At 39.4% G+C, this 20,456-nt stretch overlaps 1 protein-coding gene and 1 pseudogene across 4 annotated transcripts in view; both read left to right on the forward strand.

Moving 5' to 3' along the window:
- ALPK1 (alpha kinase 1) overlaps positions 1-3,971 on the forward strand; it is a 144,400-nt gene extending 140,429 nt beyond the window's left edge. For all 4 annotated transcript variants that reach the window (XM_063603872.1, XM_063603874.1, XM_063603871.1 and 1 more), the window contains 3 exons: positions 807-969; positions 2,008-2,194; positions 3,225-3,971. In XM_063603872.1, coding sequence (XP_063459942.1) covers positions 807-969; positions 2,008-2,194; positions 3,225-3,424 — 550 coding nt within the window. In that variant the 3' untranslated portion in view covers positions 3,425-3,971. The remainder of the gene's footprint in view (positions 1-806; positions 970-2,007; positions 2,195-3,224) is intronic.
- Positions 3,972-18,207: 14,236 nt separating this feature from the next.
- Positions 18,208-20,213, forward strand: LOC100979454 (TOX high mobility group box family member 4-like; annotated as a pseudogene).
- The last annotated feature ends 243 nt before the right edge of the window (positions 20,214-20,456 follow it).

A 20,456-nucleotide genomic window follows, 5' to 3' on the forward strand; every position in this document is an offset into this window, starting at 1 on the left:
TCCTTTCTGGTCTTCAGGAGTCTGAATGGCCAAAACCACAGCCTCCTTAAGTTCCATTATTATATGGGATTCAGAAATTTCTGGAGAGAGTTTACTCTGGTTGAAGTCTATGACTCAAACAATTCCCCTTGATTTTTGGTGGTCACTCTGGGCACATGTGAAATTACTCACAAATTCACACCAGTTTACAGCAAGTATAAACTACAGTAAAGTGCAGCACTGTTTTGCTTCTTTCCGCATGTAATCATTTACTGCCTTGTGTCTTCCCACACCAACTGTGCTATTAGCTCTTGAAATATACAAATCATGTCTCACACTTTCTTCAAGTCACTCAAGACTAGCACAGTGTTATGCACATAATAGGTATTGACGGATAATAAGTATTTATAGGAATGAAGTAATCATAAAAGGAAGGGATAGAGGAAGGCTTCAGATTGATGAACTGACTATATAAGGCCACACTGCAGGGAGTGGAAGGTTTTGACTCCAGAATCCATGCACATTCCAGTATACTTTGCTGACCCCCTTGTCTTACCAGAGGTCTGGAGAACTTCTACATTAAGTGACACTTTCCCTTTATAATCAATATCATTCTGGGTCAGCTAGAATGAGTGTGTTCCATTGTTCAAGTAGCTCTTAAAAATTATTTGAATCTTGAGATAAGTCAAAATAATTAATATTCAGTCTAAGGCAGAGAAAGAGATCTTTCAAGCATTTCTGCATATGTCTTTTGATCTCCTCTCTCTTACTCCATAGTAAGTAAGACCACTTTCGCATTTTGTTGTGTGGATTTTCTTTGTTCATAGGTATGTTGGGAAAGACTATAAGGAGCAGAAGGGGCTCTGGCACCACTTCACTGATGTGGAGCGGCAGATGACCGCACAGCACTATGTGACAGAATTTAACAAGAGACTCTATGAACAAAACATTCCCACCCAGATATTCTACATCCCATCCACAATACTACTGGTAAGATTATCCTGAACACATCATTTGGATCTTCCAAATCACACTTGAATATCAATTAATCTGAGTATCTGGTTCCACATAATCAGGCTAGCATTTTTAGCAAACTATCCTTGTGTGTTGTCCCTGTACTTTCCAAGAGAGAAAGAACCCTAAAGATTTATCTAGTACAAACTATCCCCTCAACATGATACATAAATCCCATTTTACATCTGTTGGCCTCACCCCTTCCAACCAAGTGATTACTAAGTCAAAGCTTACACACCTTCAGCAAGAAAAAAAATTGTTCTCCTTTCACTTTCAAGTAATCCTAATTGTTAGAAAGTTCTTAGAGTTAGCCCAAATCTATCTTTATCTAACTTCTATCCATGGATTACAGCTCTCCCTCCCGGGACCATGAAGACCAGTCTCTCTTCACTAACATACCCCTTTCAATAGATAAAGGCTAATATTCCCATTGAGTTTTCTCTTCTTTGGATCAAGAATGCCTTGCAACCCCGAATATATTAGATCCTGAGTGCATTCATACTTGCAATAATTTTTTCATTGGCCGGAGACATTTTTAGACCCGTCTTTTCCTAATCATAATAGTAATTATCATCCATTTCATACCTTCTTTATGTCACTCACTGTGCCAGGCAGTTTGCAAACCTTAACTCTAACCTTTGAAACAACTCCACAAAGCTGATGTTTTAACCTAGAGTCCCTGAGCATGATCTAACTTCATGTCCTGGTAACCTAGCCTCCAGGACAGGTCACGTCATGGCCTAAATCTTAAGTGAGCAGTTTAATATGTGAATGACAATAAATTTAAGTTCTATGACATGCCACATGCCGTGTTAAGCATTTTACATGCATTTCCTTGCATAATCCCTTTAACAAGCCTAAAAGGTAGTTATAATTATACCCACTTTACCCATGATGAAATTGAAGCTCAGAGAAGCAAAGTGGCAGAGCCTAGGTTCAAACCAAGATTTACCCAAGTCTAAAGACAATGGCCTTTACCATTATGCTGTAATGTTTCTCATTGCTATTTTTCAGATTTTAGAGGACAAGACAATAAAGGGATGTATCAGTGTGGAGCCTTACATACTGGGAGAATTTGTAAAATTGTCAAATAACACGAAAGTGGTGAAAACAGAATACAAAGCCACAGAATATGGGTTGGCCTATGGCCATTTTTCTTATGAGTTTTCTAATCATAGAGATGTTGTGGTCGATTTACAAGGTATGTGAAACTGGGAATTATTTTTATTTTTAATATTATATGTAAATGTGAAGTTTTGTAACTAGCTTCCCTGATCTTTACTTAATAGATTGTTCCATGTATAGGCTATTATTTGGAGTTAATTGATCTTACTATATATAGCAAATAATTCCTGAAAGAAAAATATGCCCAAAACTTCTACAAATGTCTACAGTATCACATAATCAGTGAGAGGGTCTGGCTTATGTTCTGTTGGGCTTTGTTCCAGAGCATCTCTGTAACAGCTTTTTTTATATCACTTAAGTAGATTTGAGTGATGTATATTTCGTTGCATTTTTTTCACATGTCAAAATCTTCTTTCCACTTTTCCTTTTCTCCAGCCCCTTACCCTTATTAAAAGTGTGATGTTGGGTTTCATAATGGGGGTCATTATAGAACAGAAATCTGTATCCTTAAACTATGTACTTAAATACGACTACTTTTCAATTCTACCTTAATATTTTAATTTTGTTTTAGTTTGTCTGGTATTTAATTCATCAGAATTTTTATTAGAAAATACCCTATACTTCATGTAAATTATAAGTAAGATTTTTTACTAGCTTGTTCAGTCGGTACCACCAGTGCCTAAAATAGTGTTTTGTAGAGTGTCTGCACTCAATAAATATTTGTTGAATGAACAGATGAGTATATGAATTAATGAATAAGTCACTAAAGAAATCTCTGAATCATGAAAGAAATATTCCATATGATGATATTGATAATTATTCTAAGTGTATTTTATTGCTTTCTAATACCTTGAAAATTGGTGATCCGGGGATGTCATATTTGACAAATATAACTGCCCAATATTTAATTATTCTTAAACTAATAACTGGAATATGCAATCAAAATTCCTTACCAGGAATTTACTAACTATAAACCACAGGATGGCCAAGTTTTTGAATTATCTCTTTAAGTGTGTGTGTGTGTGTGTGTGTGTGTGTATTTTTGTAAACACTTGATGGACATTTACAGGGAATTTAATACTCAGGTGTGTTCATTTCTCTTTTAGGTTGGGTAACCGGTAATGGAAAAGGACTCATCTACCTCACAGATCCCCAGATTCACTCCGTTGATCAGAGAGTTGTCACTACCAATTTTGGAAAGAGAGGAATTTTTTACTTCTTTAATAACCAGCATGTGGAATGTAATGAAATCTGCCATCGTCTTTCTTTGACTAGACCTTCAATGGTGAAACCATGTAAGTCATAGGCTGTATGGATTGGTAATGTGACAGACCTTAGTGATGCTCTCAAATATCTGGTGATGCTCTCAAATATCTGGTTCTCTCCTTCCGGGCACATAGAATACGGCACAGTCTGGTCCTTTGGGGCTTGGGCAGGGCCTTGACACAGGTTCTGGCCAATGATTTGCAAGAGGAATTGATCAGTATCACTTTAAGTCCTGCATTTAATTGGCAGCACAAGATCCTGCAGAGCCTCTTTCCCTCTGCCACAGTTATCAAGAATGGGTCAGGAGACCGCTGCTTCTGGGCATAAGTCCTGCAAGGAAAGCAACATGGAAAACAGCCCCAACTCACCCATGAGGGATGAAAAGCACTGTTGAGAAAGGCATGTGTTGTTTAAGCCATTGAGGTTTTAGAGCTTTTTGTCACTATCTGTCAAGAACTACTGGGGCTTTTCCTATTGATTTGGGAGTTCTTTACATATTAAAAAAATGTGAGCCTTTGTGATACGAATTCAATTTGTTTTTCTGTCTTTTGACATTTGACTTTGCATAAAAGTTTATCTGTGCATAATTTTATATGTAGTTGAATTCATCAATCTTTTATTTTGTATGGCTTTTTGGTTATGTATAATACTTAGATCCTCCTTATACTCTGAGTTTCTTTCTTTTTAATTCTCCTGTATTTCCTTCTAGTATAATTAAATCTGTAAAAAGTAAGATGGAAGAGTGGTACAGTTTTCTTTATCCAGTCTGTCCTTGATGGGCATTTAGGTAGACTGGATAAAGAAAATGTGGTACATATACACCATGGAACACTATGTGTATTAATCCACTCTCACACTGCTATGAAGAGATACCTGAGACTGGGTAATTTAGAAAGAAAAGAGGTTTAATTAACTCACAGTTCCACATGGCTGGGGAGACCTCAGGAAACTTACAATCATGGCAGAAGGCACCTCTTCATAGGGTAGCAGGAGAGAGAATGAGTGCCAGCAGGGGAAATGCCAGATGCTTATAAAGCCATCAGATCTTGTGAGAATTCATTCACTATCACGAGAACAGCATGGGAAAAACTGCCTCAATTACCTCCTACCAGGTCCTTCCCATGACACATGGGAATTATGGGATTACAATTCGAGATGAGATTTGGGTGGGGACACAAAGCCAAACCATATCACAATGTAACCATAAAAAAGAATGAGATCATGTCCTTTGCAGGGACATGGATAGAGCTGGAGGCCATTATTTTTAGCAAACTAATGTAAGAACAGAAAACTAAATACCACTTGTTCTCACTTATAGGTGAGAGCTAAGTGATGAGAGTAGGTGGACACATAGAGGGAACAACACACACCAGGGCTTATCAGAGGGTGGACAGTGGGAGGAGGGAGAGGATCAGGAAAAATAACTAATGGGTAGTAGGCTGAATACCTGGGTGATGAAGTAATTCACACAACAAACGCCCATGACACAAACCTGCACATGTACCGCTGAACTTAAAATAAAAGTAAAAAAAAATCATTGAATATTGTGAACTCTATGAATATACCAAAACCATTGGACTAGACACTCAAAGGGTGAATTTTATGGTAGGTAAGTTATACCTCAATAAAGCTTTTTTTTTAAAAAAAAGAATAGTCTTGCAAAAAAAAAAAAAAGAAGAAGAAGAATGATACATTTTCCTGGCTACCACAGTCCATCCCTTACCCTACACAGATCTACTTCTTCACACAGGTTTAGGAAACAGCTCCTCCATGATCTTACTGAAAGAAACAAAAGGGCGACTAGTGAGATAAACCAATTCTTTTCTGCAGTTACTCTTGGGGCTGCAACTGGTGCTCACTCTCCCTATCCTCCACTGTTCATTCTAAGTTTCCCTCAGCCTTAACTATTAACTCAGGAAGTCTGGGTGGCTTACCTGGTTGGTGAGACTCAAACTTACATACATGATCTTCATGTGTCAAGTCCGAACATTTGATAGTTTATACTCTTCTCAATTTGAGGTTGCTGCACATGTCTCTTCACAGTTGCAGTTGAGGCAAGGAAGACCCATTCCAATCTCCTGCTGTGGGGATCACAGTTGATTGACACTCCCAGCTTTCACTCCCCTGAATCCATCACTGTGTTTATGCTGAAGCCATGTTGCCCTCAATGTGCTGTCAGCCAGTGACTAAGCATGACAAGGACACTAGTCTCAGAATATTTCTAACTGCTGACTGTGACTGTGGAACAAAGTCTTAGCACTGGCCTAACCAAAACTTTCTTAAGGCCGGGCGTGGTGGCTCAGGCCTGTAATTCCAGCACTTTGGTAGGCCGAGGCAGATGGATCACCTGAGGCCAAGAGTTCAAGACCAGCTTGGCCAACATGGTGAAACCCCATCTCTACCAAAAATACAAAAAAAAAAAAAAAAAGCTGGTCATGGCTAATTTTTCAGGAGGCAGAGGTTGCAGTGAGCTGAGATGGCACCACTACACTCCAGCCTGGGCGACAGAGCAAGACTCCATCTCAAAAAACAAAAGCAAACAAACAAACAAAAAAACTCTTGGCTCTCTCCTTTTATAGGCATCAGGCCCGCAGCATGGTCCCCTGCCTACTCTTGTTCCCTCCAACTGATCCTTTACAATCATTTCTCCCAATAGAGGTCTTTCATGTCTAATCCTTTCCTGGTATCTGCTTCTTGGAAAACCAAAGCTAATATACGCTTATTAAGGAAATTAAAAAAAATGTAATCTATCCTATTAACAAAATAAAGGGAGGAAATCATGTAATTTCACAAGATGTAGAAAATTATTTCATAAAATTCCAAATCAACTCATGGTAAAAGAAAAAAAACAAGCTCTTTGAAAACTAAGAATAAAGAAAAGGTTTCTAAATCTGGCAAAGGTTTTTTATTTTAAACTTAAAACAGCAATACCATAATTAATAGTGAAGCAATTAAAACTTTTAAGTTGAGAAAAGGAACAAGACAAATTTGCCTACTATCCCACTTCTATTCAACATCATAGAAGAAGTCCAACTAATAAACATAGAAAGACTAAACTAGAAAATCATGATTTTGCATCCATTAATGAAATAATGGATCTGGGCAGAAAGCATTGATGGCTGGGGAAAATTAGATGGAGAACTTTATAATGGAGAAATCAGGCTGATGCTACTCACACTTCAGTCAATCTGATCACTAAAAGTGGGATAACGAATCCGTGATAAAATGACATTTTTGAGACAATTGGGGATTTTGAATATGGACTAAGTGTTAGATAAAATGATGAAGTGATATCTTAAAAACATTCAACCAAAAGAAAAATTTGGAAAAAGATGTGAAAACAGCTTGACTCTTTGGGGTTAATGTTGAAGGGAGATGATTACATAGCAATTCATTGTACCAGTCTTTCTACTTTTCTATATATTTTTAAATCTCAAAAAAAAAATCTTAAATGTAAGGTCATAGAAAGGAAGAAATAACAAGAAAAGTTTGAAGAATCAATAGATAAAGAAGATGAAAACCAAGAATGGTATCAAACAAACTAATCAGGAAAGAATATAAGGAGGAGCATTCAGCAGTATGAAATCCAGCAGAAAAAAATCAGGAAAAAAAAACAATTTGGGGGGTGAAAGACTGAGAACAGTGAAAAAAGATTGCTGACAGCAAAAAGAGGCTATTAATTGAGAGAGTGACCTTTGAGATGTTGTAGAAGGGGGTCAACAAACTATGATCCATGAGGTCAAAGCTGCTGTCATCTGTTTTTGTAAATAAAATTTTATTGGAACATAGTCACTTTATTCAATTATGTACTATCTACAGCTGCTTTTGTGTTACAATAGCAGAACTGAGTAACATTGTGACATAGACTGGATTTTGCAAAGTGAAAAATATTTACTATGTGGACCTTTACAGAAAAAAGTTTGTCAGTCCCCATTTGTAGAAGATGAAATTGGGAATAAAGTTCAGGATATTTACAGTTAGAAAGAAATATGGTTATCTCTACCAACACAGAAGAAAAGGAGGAGCAACAATGGGCAAAGAAACTGGAAATTGGAGGTAATAAAGAAGTAAATTGATGGAAAGCACATCAAAGCCCACTTTTCTTTGTTAAGTCAAAAAGCTAGGATATCTGCTAAGTGAGATGACATTGGCATAACTAGGAATTTTAGAGAAATAGAGATTTTGTAGCAATGCATATCTCTGAGTTATAAAAAGCAGAAATAGTACTATTGAGAGGAATTTGCAGGAAATTGCATTTTTAAAATATCTGTAAATTTTTATTTATGTCATCACCCATATACCCAACACCTGGTTGAAGAAATTAAATGTAATACTGTTTTTGAAGCCTCCATCCCTGATCTCTACTTTCTCCTCTATCCAAGAGAAAATCACTGTCCAGAAACTGTTGATTATCATTCTCCTTACTATTGTTACACATTAACTTTTATTTAATGTTGTTATACATTTATATATTGCATAAAAGTAACAATAAATATCCAGTATTCTTTTAAAATGTTCAAAGCTTTGTATAAACATTTTAAAAGGCCAGATTAGTTTTTAAAAAGACAAATTAATTTTCTAGAAAATGAAAAATACAGTAATTGACTATATAACTTACTAGAAAGTTTAAACAGCAAATTAGACATAGTTCAAGAAAGAATTATTAAAATGGAAGGAGAGATGAAGGAATTAGCTAAAATGCAGCAGAAAGATAAAAGGACAGAAAATACAAATGAGTGTTTAAGAGATGAGGAGAAAAGAAGGTCCAACATCATCTAGTGGGGGTTTTAGAGGGAGAAAAAGAGTGCAAAGAAGAGGGAATTCTCTGAGTTAAGCAAAGAATGTGAATCAAGGAGGGAATGATCAACTATGTCAGATGCCACTGACAGATAAGTCAGATGAAAACTGTGAACTAAATTGTTGAATTTAGTAATGTGGAGTTCACTGGTGACCTTAATATTAGCAGATATAGATGAGTGCTGCAGCTGAAAGCCTGAACAGAAAGGAGTATTAGTTTTCTATTGCTGCATGTCTCAAACTTAGCAGCTTCAACCAACATACGTTTTATTATCTCACAGCTTCTTTGGGTCAGGAGTCTGGGCACAGCTTAGCTGGTCCTCAGCTCAGAGTCTCACAGGCTGCAATCAAGGTGCTGGTTAAACTGTGTTCTCATCTGGAGGCTTGACAAGAGAAGACTAAACTTTCAAGTTCACCAGGTTGTTGGAGAGTTCATCTAAATAGAAATATATATATATAAAAAATATTGAAATACTGATAGTGTTTTTCCCTAGTAAATCTATTACAGTGGATTTCATTTTCTTCTTTATCATTTGTTTCTCAAATTTTCTGCAATAAGCTTGCATTACTTATCTCAAAAAATAATATTTAATAAGAAATTCAAATGATTCTCTTTTCCAATAAAAGTCCACATTATTAGATCAGCATGTACAGCTTTCTTCCTTAGCCCACCAATACTCCTAGTCTTGCAATTTACGCTCTAGAAACACTGAACTACTTATGGTTTTAGTATATAGTTCATCCTGCCACCTCCCACACCACAATACGATGCTTTGTCACTTAATAACTGTTTTCATGCTGTTTTTATACCTACCAGAACAATCACACCCCATGTCTTCTCATCCTTGAAGACTCACCTCATCCAACACCTCCTTCAAGAAATCTTCCCTGACATCTTTTATTCCCTTTCCCTCCCCACCACAACCCAGGTAAGGTACCCTCCTTTAATGTTTTAAAATAAGTGCAACTGTCATTTCACAGTTATTATAGAAGCTAATACACAATTGTATCACATTATCTACTGTAGTGAAATTATAATTATCTTGTGTATTATTTATCTATTGCTGCATGACAAATTAACCCCAAAACATAGAGGATTAAAACAACATTTATTAATTCTTACAGTTTCTATAGATCAGAAAAGGGTGGGGAGGGGTGGCTTAACTGGGTAGTTCTGACTCAGTCTCTCTTAAGCTGACAGGATGTCAGCTGCAGCTCCAGTCCTCTGAAGGCTTCCCCGGGACTGGGGAATCTGCTCCCAAGCTCTCTCATATAGCTGTTGGCAAGGAGACCTCTTCCTTGTTGGCTGTGGGACAGAGGCTTCTGTTCCTCACCATGTGGCCTGTCCATAGAACAACATGGCAGTGGGAAAAATCGAACGGAGAGAGAGGTGGAAGCCACAATGTCATTTATAACCTAATCTTGCCTCCGAAGTAACATATCATCACATTTGTACTCTTTTGGTCACTGGTCACACAGACCAACCCTTGTACAATGTGGGAGGGCACCTTGGAAATTCATGCCCAAAGGGCATGAATACCAGCAGGTGGGGATCACCGAGGGTACCTTGGAGATGGCTCTGTCTATCTCACCAGCCTGACTGAACTCGGCCTTGTGCCTCTTGCTACTCCCTAGCCCTGGCTTATTATAGTTTTGCATAATAATATGAAATACCAATAAGAATTGTTTGCATCTTAAATGATCAATAAGGGCTGATTAGCTTACTAACTCTTGCTACATAGGATGAGAGGCATAAGAAAAGAATGTCTGAGCTCTCCAGGCTTCAGAAAACCATTCTACAACAAGGAAGGGTGTGGGCAGATAAGTGGATGGATGGAAGAATTAAAAGTTGGAAAGAAAAAAAAAATGGCATTTTCTCAGTCCTTCCTCTAATTTATCAAGAAACTTATTTTGCTTCCTTTTGTTTAAACTTTTCTGATTTTTCTCCCTCCATTCTTTAATATTTATCTCATAGCAAACTGGATATTGAAAATTTTTCAAGTAATTCTTAGGAAAACTTCAATATTTTTCTGAGTTGAACTAAGAAATTGACTTTCATTTTAATCTTTTGCTTGTGGAGTGAGTTGTTTTGCAATAACAGCATTTAAAAAGCAAAGTTTGAGGAGTTGAGTTCAACTTAAGGAGACAATCTTTGTTTCTTCAGATATCAGAAATGTCAGGCTTTTGTTACTGTCTTTTAGCAGTGCTATTATTTTGAAGATGATATTTGTTCTGTGTGGTTTTAATATACAGATGTCCTCTGCCTGAACAGTTCAGTAGAAACTAGGTATAAAGTACAAGAAGCAAGCAAGAGAGGGTAAGAGAAAAAAAAATAAATCTCTTTATTATGGTGCATAAACCTTCAGTGTGAGGGAGCTTTGCAGCTGCACAAGGAGAAAAATGCATTCAAAAATATAATGCAAGTGTGAATAATCCTTTCTCGAATGCTGCTTGCAGACTGCTCCAGCTTTGTCAGGTGAACTTGAACCGGGCCATCAGATTTGCCCCCATTCCCATTGCACACTCTGTCTATCACCCCAGGGCATTCACCATCTTGACTGTTGTTTAAAGAGAACAAGCAATCCATCATTGAGCCAGGGAGTCACTTTCTCATAGAAAAGTAAAATCAGCATGTGACACTACTCAGCCCTAGTGTTTTGCAGATTAAAATGATACATGGCGACTCACGTGTTACTAGGAGGATTAAGTCGGTTATCTTGTTCCATTGCCCAGACAAAAGAATTCCCCTCAAGCAGTAAGTGGGAGCTTTACAGAAGCTAAAATCGTTGGGCTCAACTATACAGTGGTAAGACAGAGAATTTAACAAGAGAACAGAAAAAAAAAAATGTTATTTTACATCTAAGCACATTTTTTATTCCCTGCAGGAGATAGTACAAAGAAGAATCCATCCCAAAAGGGGAGCTGTGAAATCTTTGTACAAGTCTCTGCTGTTTGAAATGCCAATTTTATTACTAGAGATGGACACACAATTTATTGTCTGACTGCCTCTACAGTTGATTTAAATATGGTGAAATAAATGAGCAGCCGTTGGCCCTAGGGCTGTTAGCTTCATAAGAGTAGGTTACAAATCCTGCAGCTACAGTATCAAGTTATTAACACTGTTATTCCATTGTGTGATCTACATAGTAATAAAATTTTAAGTGAATCTCATAGAGAAATGAGCTCACAATGAAAGGCTGGGATACAGCCTTTAATTTACGAAGCCGAGGCAAATATTTATCATGTTACAGAAAATATTTTTATATAATTGAATCTGTAACTGTGTTGTGTTCATTTTCAAAAGTAATGTTCAAAAAGAAAAGATAAATATAAATATCATAGTATTTAATTTTAGATTAAGTAAATGCATAAAGTTTTGCCATTCAGACCTTACACTGGAAATAATGACACAGGTTAAAGAGAAAGAATTGTTTTTGAGTTGGTTTTTTTGTTGTTGTTTGTTTGATTGTTTTTTAGGTTCCCATGCATTTCAGGCAACACTGTTGTTAGAAAATTCTTCACTATTTATTTTTTGCTCATACTTTGCCACACCAAGTTCTTTCTTAAAGTACAAACCATTTTTCTAGCCAAAAGGATTGCAAATCAAAGAATGCCCTATTTCTTTACTCTTAACTAAATTTTCAAACATTACATATCTTAATCAGCTGTACGTTCTCCAAGTATGCTGTAAAAATAAGAGACAACACTGGAATATCTGTTTCCTCTGCGAAGGACACACACCAGATTTAACCTTCTTTTTCTACACAAATCACAAAAAGGAGAGAGACTGCTGGAACACTTTTGTTAGACATTTGACATGGTCTCTCCCAATAACAGAAGGACCCACAGCGACTGGCTTTGAAGGGCTATGTTCCCAACATGATTTCAATAGGGAACATTCTCTCTGGACTGAGCACCTGGATCATGGGCAGTGTTCCCTTGGGCAGGACAGCAGTCACTGAGCCACCTGCATCAGAGGATGGGAGATGAGAGACAGGATCCTCTGGCTAGCTGTATCCTTCCCCAGCCTCTGGGGCACGCTCGTGCAGAAGAGCCAGGCCAGGCCAGGCCAGCACACAAGCATCTGAGTGGCTGGCCCCTTTGCCCCACTATAGACAAGTTAGCAGGATCCTTCCATGAGTATAGATAAAGATTAAGAGCAAAGGACCCTGGAAGTCTTTGAAATATGCCATGTGCCAAGACTCAAAACTATAAATTGTTCTGCCAAAGGCATCTGAAAATGTCAAAGTCCTAGGATGTTGAGCCAAGTATTAAGGAAGATGATCTGAGATGGAGCTGGATATTAGAGAGAGCTCCACTATTCAGCATGATCTTGATAACCTGCCACAGAATCGACCTGACTTCATCCCCTCCTGCCTTGTTTCCTCCCTCCATCCCTGTGGCATGGTCTGCACTGTCTAAGCTGATCTGGAACACCCACTCAACAAAAAGCTATCCCTAAGCATCTTTAGACAACCTATAAAAGCAAATTAAACTTGGCATCTCTAAAACTCTGCATTGCCAAGTATCAACTTTTATTACACTCAACTCTTGGTTATGAGAGGGGAGGAGGGAAATGCAAAGAATCACAAATAAGACTATTGTTTAAGATACATCCTATTTAGGCCAATAACAAATTTTTGTTGCTAGTTAGTGGCTACGTAGTAGTTGATGATTGGGAAACAGACAGTTCCAAATTGTTCCAGATGCCAAGAGAAGGCCAGACTTTGTCATCAATAACTTAAAAATTAGATTGAGATACAGCTCCAGACGCGTTAAGCGCATTGGTCCTTTGGCATTTGTCAACTGCTTTACCTCCTTGTGCTAAAAATGCCATGCTCAGAACATCCACCAACAACAGTGTAGCTCAAATGCTAAAAAGATAACTAAAAAATATACTTTAGGAAAGTTAATGTTTTATAAATTGTAACAATCATTCCAGTTATCAAGAAAATATTGTTTCCAAGAAGCATTTTATAAGTTGGCACAACAGACCCATGGAATGGCCAGGAGGGAGTAGAAACCTTTCTAAGTGATTTATTGATTTACTATAATGTTTTCCACTGGAAAGATTAATGATATATTCCACTTTGCTGAAAATTACTTCTCTTTTGCTCCTGCAAAATAATCCTAGAGTTATTTTCTCTTTCGGACCCTAACAAAATTATATTTCTTACAGAAAGACTGAGAGAGCTGCAGGCATCTAACTCTAAACTCAAAGTGTGATCTTTAAAGAAATACACTCACTTTTTTTTCTTTTTTTGAGAAACTGTTTAAAAATCCAGACTGTGAAAGGCTGCTTCTCAGTGAGAAAGGTCACTCTGAGTGCAGTGTCCACAACATTAACGAGAAATGACCCTTGTCATCACTCTCAGCATGGGAGACAGAAGAAACAAATGAAAAGACACACCCAAAAGATGGTTTCTAGAACAGGCCACTTGGATAATAGATGAGACACTGTGCTCATGGATCACATGGGCCTCCAGAGGCTTTGTTCCCACTGTGTATTATGGTATGCTGGGTGGCTTCACGATGACAAAACTACGGGAACTTCAGGGTCTCAACTGGACCACCATCCCAAAGTGGTGAAAATGTTGTCTAACTTCAAAATTTAAGAATACTTCCTTAGTAACATGTTTCCAGTTTTAAAGTTGTATTTTCTTGATCACACTTCTTTCCCGTGCAATCTTTTAGGGGAATAAATCAAGTGAAATATTTTTGTCCTATGATGGCCACACAATATTCCTCCCTGTTTTGTAGCTGTTGGTGAGAAGGACTTCGGTAAGCAGAATGAACTTTGTTCTTGCCACAGCAAAGAAAGAGTTAAATTCTAGACCCAGCTGATTCCCTGCCAGCAGGGATGTGGAGGAAAGAGTGGGTGCTCACTTTTCTCCCCATATTACCCAAATGCCTCTTTTATGCCCCATCCCCATCTTCTACACTCTCCTCTTTCTCGCTTTCTAAGGAGAAAAAATTGAAATTTAGAAACAAAGAATTCCGACACTCTGAAGTAATTCACGGGGCTTCACTCACTTTCAGGTCTTTCCTTTTCAGGGCAATAGTTTTTAGACTCAGCTGGTGATTAGGTCCTCTCTAGTTCTACCGCAGTCACTCTCACTAGGCCTCCTTGAAGGGGAGTGTCTGGTGAAATCAGACAGGAATAGTCCCAGCTCTGCTGCTCACTAGCAGAGTGGCACTGAGCAAGTTGCCTGGCCTCTTTACAGCCTTGGAGTGCCCATATGTAAAACAAGTATAAAAATCCCTACCTGGGTTTTGCTGTGAGGATTAGAGGTAATGCCTATGAAGGACTTAGCACAGTGGCTGGCACTCTTTGGTGTTCAAAGATAGGGTTTTTGTCTGTACTAAAAATACAAAAATTAGCTGGGTGTGGTGGCACATGCCTGTAATCCCAGCTACTTCAGGGGCTGAGGCAGGAGAATCGCTTGAACCCGGGAGACGGAGGTTGCAGTGAGCCAAGATCACACCACTGCACTCCAGCCTGGACAACAGAGCGAGACTTCCTCTCAAACAAAACAAAACAAAGATAGGGTTTTATTGTCATTATTACCCCAGCTGTTTTTCTGGTGTAGTCCTGATGAATTCATTTATTCAGTCCCACTCTCACCAACTGTGGCGGCCAAGATTAGTTAACTGCATGTGAACCCAGAATCTCCCCCAGACAGAAGGAGCAAACTTGGACCTAGGGAGAAGCCATTTCTGATCAGCGTAGGGAGTGGGAAGTGCAAATAATAACAGTAACACTAACAATTATAATAGATTATGTTTTGTGGTTATTTACTGGTGTTTATACATCATTATTATATCACCCCGAAATATTCTTTAAATTGCTGTTTTTGTCAAAATAGTCTAATATTGGTAAATTCATCTGGCTTGACCTAAATAATACTCAAACATAATTCTCTCATTCCATATCTCTCCAAACAACTCATCTCCAGGTAGTCCCATATCCTCCCAGCCATATGTGACTGCAATTCCCCAGATATGATGTGACTTCCCACAGATGTCTTCCAAAGCCCTTCCCTGTACCTGATATATTCACTCCTACATTCCCTGGAAAATTCTATCCTCCCTCCCCTAGGAAACTATTACTTGTCCTTCAAGTGTCATCTCCCCAGGAAGACCTTCTCTGACTCTTCTACTACTCCCCTCTAGTAACACTAACACACACACACACACACACACACACAGGCTCCATTACACCATCACAGACCTTTACGGTAGGACCTCAATTGCACAGTAATTACTTGTTTATGTCTCTGCCTCCCCCCATTAGATTATGAGCACGTGAAAGCAGAGATTGTTAGTTCACTTTGGCAGCCCCAGTGCCTAGCCTGGCACTTGGTTGTTAATAAGGCCTTGCTGAATGAAAGAATTAAATCATTAAAAATCGCAAGATTAATTAAGAGTGTGGTTTTATGATTGACCCATTGTGGCATAACTCTTAGTGTAATACAGTATTTAACATTGTGCCTTGAATATAGCACGTGTTCCATAAATGTTTGTGAACTGAATGAATGAAGGATGGCAGGTGAAAAATCTCTTAATTAGATCCAGAGGGTCCTCTTTATTTGTACAATCCAAATAAGAAAGGCGTTCTCAGACACTGAAAGAAGCTATGCTGACATCTTTGTCTTACAAAAGACTCATCTGAATGATAATGAGTGTGGAAAATGGATTAGCTCCTGGGTGGACAGGGGTTTTTTTGTTGTTGTTTGTTTGTTATTTGCTTTTGGTTTTTGTCTCAGTGGAAAAGTAAAAATGCTTGAGTGCTCCATCACTTAGGGAGATTCAGCCCATCTTCTTTTCCATGATTTTTATTTTAGTGCTTATTTAATTAAGAAAATTAAATCATTTTTGTGGTACACGAATAAAATTGGTGAAAATAATGGTTACCAGTATTTTATTACTGTTGATTTTTATCGCTATTATATATCTGTAAACCAGATAATGCCGGAGAAATTGATTGCCATCTGTTCTTAGACTCTAGGAATAGGGCATCATTATCTCTAGGAGTACTCTACTACTATGTGACCCAAATGTACTGGTAATCCAATTTTTTAAGATCAGTAAATGTTTTTAACCTATATTATATGCATTATTACATGATATGCTTCAGATAAAGCATGAATTACTTTTAAAACAAATGATAAAGAGGGCCTAATTTACTGGTTCTGGCTCAGAAACCAGGTGTTTTAAGTGCATTGAGTTTCATGAATTAAAGAGTGTGTTTCCTCCTTTATCCAGAGCAGCTAAGGATTATTGAGACTCCAAGATTAAAGACACATCATGGAACTAAAACAGGCATTTAAACTTCCTGTGCCAAAATGCTGCCTTTGTTTCCCATTTCTTTCCTGATTAATCTCAGGACCATTCTTCATTACTACTACCCAAAGGTTAAAAGACGATTAATAGTATCAACTTCAAAACTTTTGTGAGAATTAGAGCACATGTAACCTTGCTAGGACGGTGCCTGGCACAGAGTAAATGTTTCATCAATGGTTGTTGTTGCTATTTTTTTATCATTATTTATTCACCATATTTTCATCCTTTAAACCAAAGCAGAGTTAGAGTTAGCAATATTAGTTGTGTTTTCCACTTGAGCTAAGGTTAATTCCCAGATGAATGCCAGTTGCTTTAATTCTCACTGATAGAATCTGCTTTCTGTATCGTTAACCTCCACACTTGAGTATTCAAGTTTTGTTTCATAGTGTTGCCTCCATGCTTTCTGTGATCGGTCTCTGCTATAAGTCCACTCAACATCATTAACCTTTCATCCTGATTATGAAAATGTGGTTTTCCAAACGTATTTGACTCTGATAACACATGGTCACAAAATTATTTACATTAAGGGTTGCGGCCTCACACAGCTCCAGAGAGTCCCATTCACTTGAAATCAACATGCGTTAGTCATCTATTGCTGCCTAATAAATTATCACAAATTTAGCAGCTTAAAACAATACCTGTTCATTATCTGACAGTTCCATAGGTCAGAAATCCTGGATGGTATGACTGGCACCTCAGCTCAGGGTATCACAGGCCTAAAAGCAATCTGTCAGCTGGCTGTGTTCTCTTCTGGAGCTTGGGATCATCTTCCAATCTCATTCCTGATGTTGGTAAAATTCAGTTCCTTGTGGTTGTAGAACTGAGGTGGCTGTTTCCTTGTTGGCTGTTAGCTGGGTTTGTCTCAGTTGCTTGTAGCCACTCTGTGGTCCTTGTATGGAACCCCTCCAGCATCAAGGCCAACAACAGCACACTAAATCCTTCTCATGCTTCAGATTTCTCTGACTTCTCCTGCTTCCAGTCATAGAAAACTTTCTGCTTTAAAAGGGGTCAACTAATTGAGTCAGGCCCACCTGGATAATCCCCATATTTTAAAGTTAACTGACTTTCAACCAGGCATGGTGGCTCACACATGTAATCCTAGTACTTTGGGAGGCTGAAACGGGCAGATCACTTGAGGTCAGGAGTTCAAGCCCAGCCTTGGCAACATGGTGAAACCTCGTCTCTACTAGAAATACAAAAATTAGCCAGGAGTGGTGGCTCACGCCTGTAATCCCAGCTACTTGAGAGGCTGAGGCATGAGAATCACTTGAACCCAGGAGGCTGAGGTTGCAGTGAGCTGAGATCGCACTACTGCACTCCAGCCTGGGCAACAGAGACTCTGTCTTAATTAATTAATTAATACTTATTAATTTATTAATTAATTAAGTTAACTGACTTGGGACTTTACAGCAGTGCCTGTATTACTGTTTGAACAACCAACAGATAAGAATCTTGGGGGAGGGCATCTTTAGAGTGTTGCCTACCACATAATGTGAGTTTGGTGCGCTCCTGGTTCTGAGATGCTGGGTTTCACACACATTTTAAGGTTTTTAGATGCAAGGAACACAGGCTTGTTTAAGGAAAGTTAAATAGGATACACATGATACAAGAAGTGGTCTCACAGTTCCCAGTCCAGTGGGGCGGTGAGAGCGATGACAGTCTGAGATGGTAGGAGCAGTTGTGTGAAGATGGAGTCTCCCGGAGGAAATGACAATTACCTGACGATCACAGGGCCTTTACACCTCTTCCTGTCAGGGGCCGAGACATTCCATACACCAAGCTTAGGTGATGAAGAATTTGAAATCCCACCTATCTCTTTGGATTCTGATCCCTCATTGGCTGTCTCAGATGTGGTTGACCACTTTGATGACCTGGCAGACCCTTCCTCTTCACAGGATGGCAGTGCTTCAGCCCAGTATGGGGTCCAGACATTGGACATGCTGTGTGGGCATGACCCATGGCTTGATGGAGCAAGATGGGGGCTCCTCAGTGGAGGCTTGATCATGGACTTAAACCACTCTATAGGAACTCAGTATAGTGCCAACCCACCTGTTACAATTGATGTACTAATGATAGACATGACATCTGACTTGATGGGGCATAGCCAGTTGACCACCATTGATCAGTCAGAACTGAGTTTCCAACTGGGTTTGAGCTTACGGGGTGGCACCATCCTGCCACCTGCCCAGTCACCTGAAGATCGTATTTCAACCACCCCTTCACCTACTAGTTCACTTCACGAGGTTGGTGTTGAGGATTTCTGGAGGCAAATTTCCAGCCAGAAGACAGTGGTGGTGGAAGCAGGGAAAAAGCAGAAGGTCCCAAAGAAGAGAAAAAAGAAAGATCCTAATGAACCTCAGAAACCAGTTTCAGCATATGCTTTATTCTTTCCTGATACACGGGCTGCCATCAAGGGACAGAATCCTAATGCCACTTTTGGTGAGGTTTCAAAAATTGTGGCCTCCATGTGGGATAGTCTTGGAGAGGAGCAAAAACAGATATATAATAGGAAAACTGAGGCTGCCAAGAAAGAGTATCTGAAGACACTGGCTGCTTACAAAGACAACCAGGAGTGTCAGGCCACTGTGGAAACAGCGGAATTGGATCCAGCACCACCATCACAAACTCCTTCTCCACCTCCTATGGCTACTGTTGACCCAGCGTCTCCAGCACCAGCTTCAACAGAGCCCCCTGCCCTGTCCCCATCCATTGTTGTTAACTCCACCCTTTCATCCTATGTGGCAAACCAGGCATCTTCAGGAGCTGGGGGTCAGCCCAATATCACCAAGTTGATTATTACCAAACAAACGTTGCCCTCTTCCATTACTATGTCTCAGGGAGGGATGGTTACTGCTATCCTAGCCACAGTGGTGACCTCCTGGGGGCTCCAACTAGACCCAACCAGTACAGCCACTATCCAGCCCAGTCAACAAGCCCAGATTGTCACTCGGTCAGTGTTGCAGGCAGCAGCAGCAGCTGCTACTGTTGCTTCTATGCGACTGCCTCCACCCCGACTACAGCCCCCTCCATTATAACAGATGCCACAGCCCCTGACTCAGCAGCAAGTTACCATTCTGCAGCAGCCTCCTCCACTCCAGGCCATGCAACAGCCTCCACCTCAGAAAGTTCAAATCAATTTACAGCAATAGCTACCTCCTCTGCAGATCAAGAGTGTGCCTCCACTCACTTTGAAAATGCAGACTACCTTAGTCCCACCAACTGTGGAAAGTAGTCCTGAGCGGCCTATGAACAATAGTCCTGAGGCCCATACAGTGGAGGCAACTTCTCCTGAGACCATCTGTGAGATGATCACAGATGTAGTTCCTGATGTTGAGTCTTCTTCTCAGATGGATGTTGAATTGGTGAGTGGGTCTCCTGTGGCACTGTCACCCCAGCCTCGATGTGTGATGTCTGGTTGTGAGAATCCTCCCATTGTGAGTAAGGACTGGGACAATGACTGCTGCAGCAATGAGTGTGTGGTGAAGCACTGCAGGGATGTATTCTTGGCCTGGGTAGCCTCTAGAAATTCAAACACAGTGGTGTTTGTGAAATAGTCCTTCCTGTTCTCCAAGCCAGTGAAGAGTTATCTGCTGGGAACATGTCTAAGAGCCTGTTTTTGAAACACAAGCTGGGCTTCTGGTAGTGCCTGATCACAGCCCATGATGTCCGTTCATGTTTCCCCCCTTTTCTCCCTTCAGCAGAGGCCAGGCTATGGAGCAGGGCCACTGAACTTGCTGTAATCTAGAGATGCTTTTTACACAACCACAAGCAGAAATACCAGTGGTAATAGCAGAGGAAAGGGTGAAGGGAGTATGGGCAAGCAAAGTATAGAGATGGTAGGAGTGGTGGTGGGGTTGAAGAAACTTGGTATAATTGTCATAGGTCTTGCCTAAAATATTATTAAAATGACGGGAGTGTACTCAGCTTTGAGC

The sequence above is a fragment of the Pan paniscus genome, chromosome 3 (genome assembly GCF_029289425.2).
Source record: "Pan paniscus chromosome 3, NHGRI_mPanPan1-v2.0_pri, whole genome shotgun sequence".
Taxonomy (NCBI): Eukaryota; Metazoa; Chordata; class Mammalia; order Primates; family Hominidae; genus Pan; species Pan paniscus.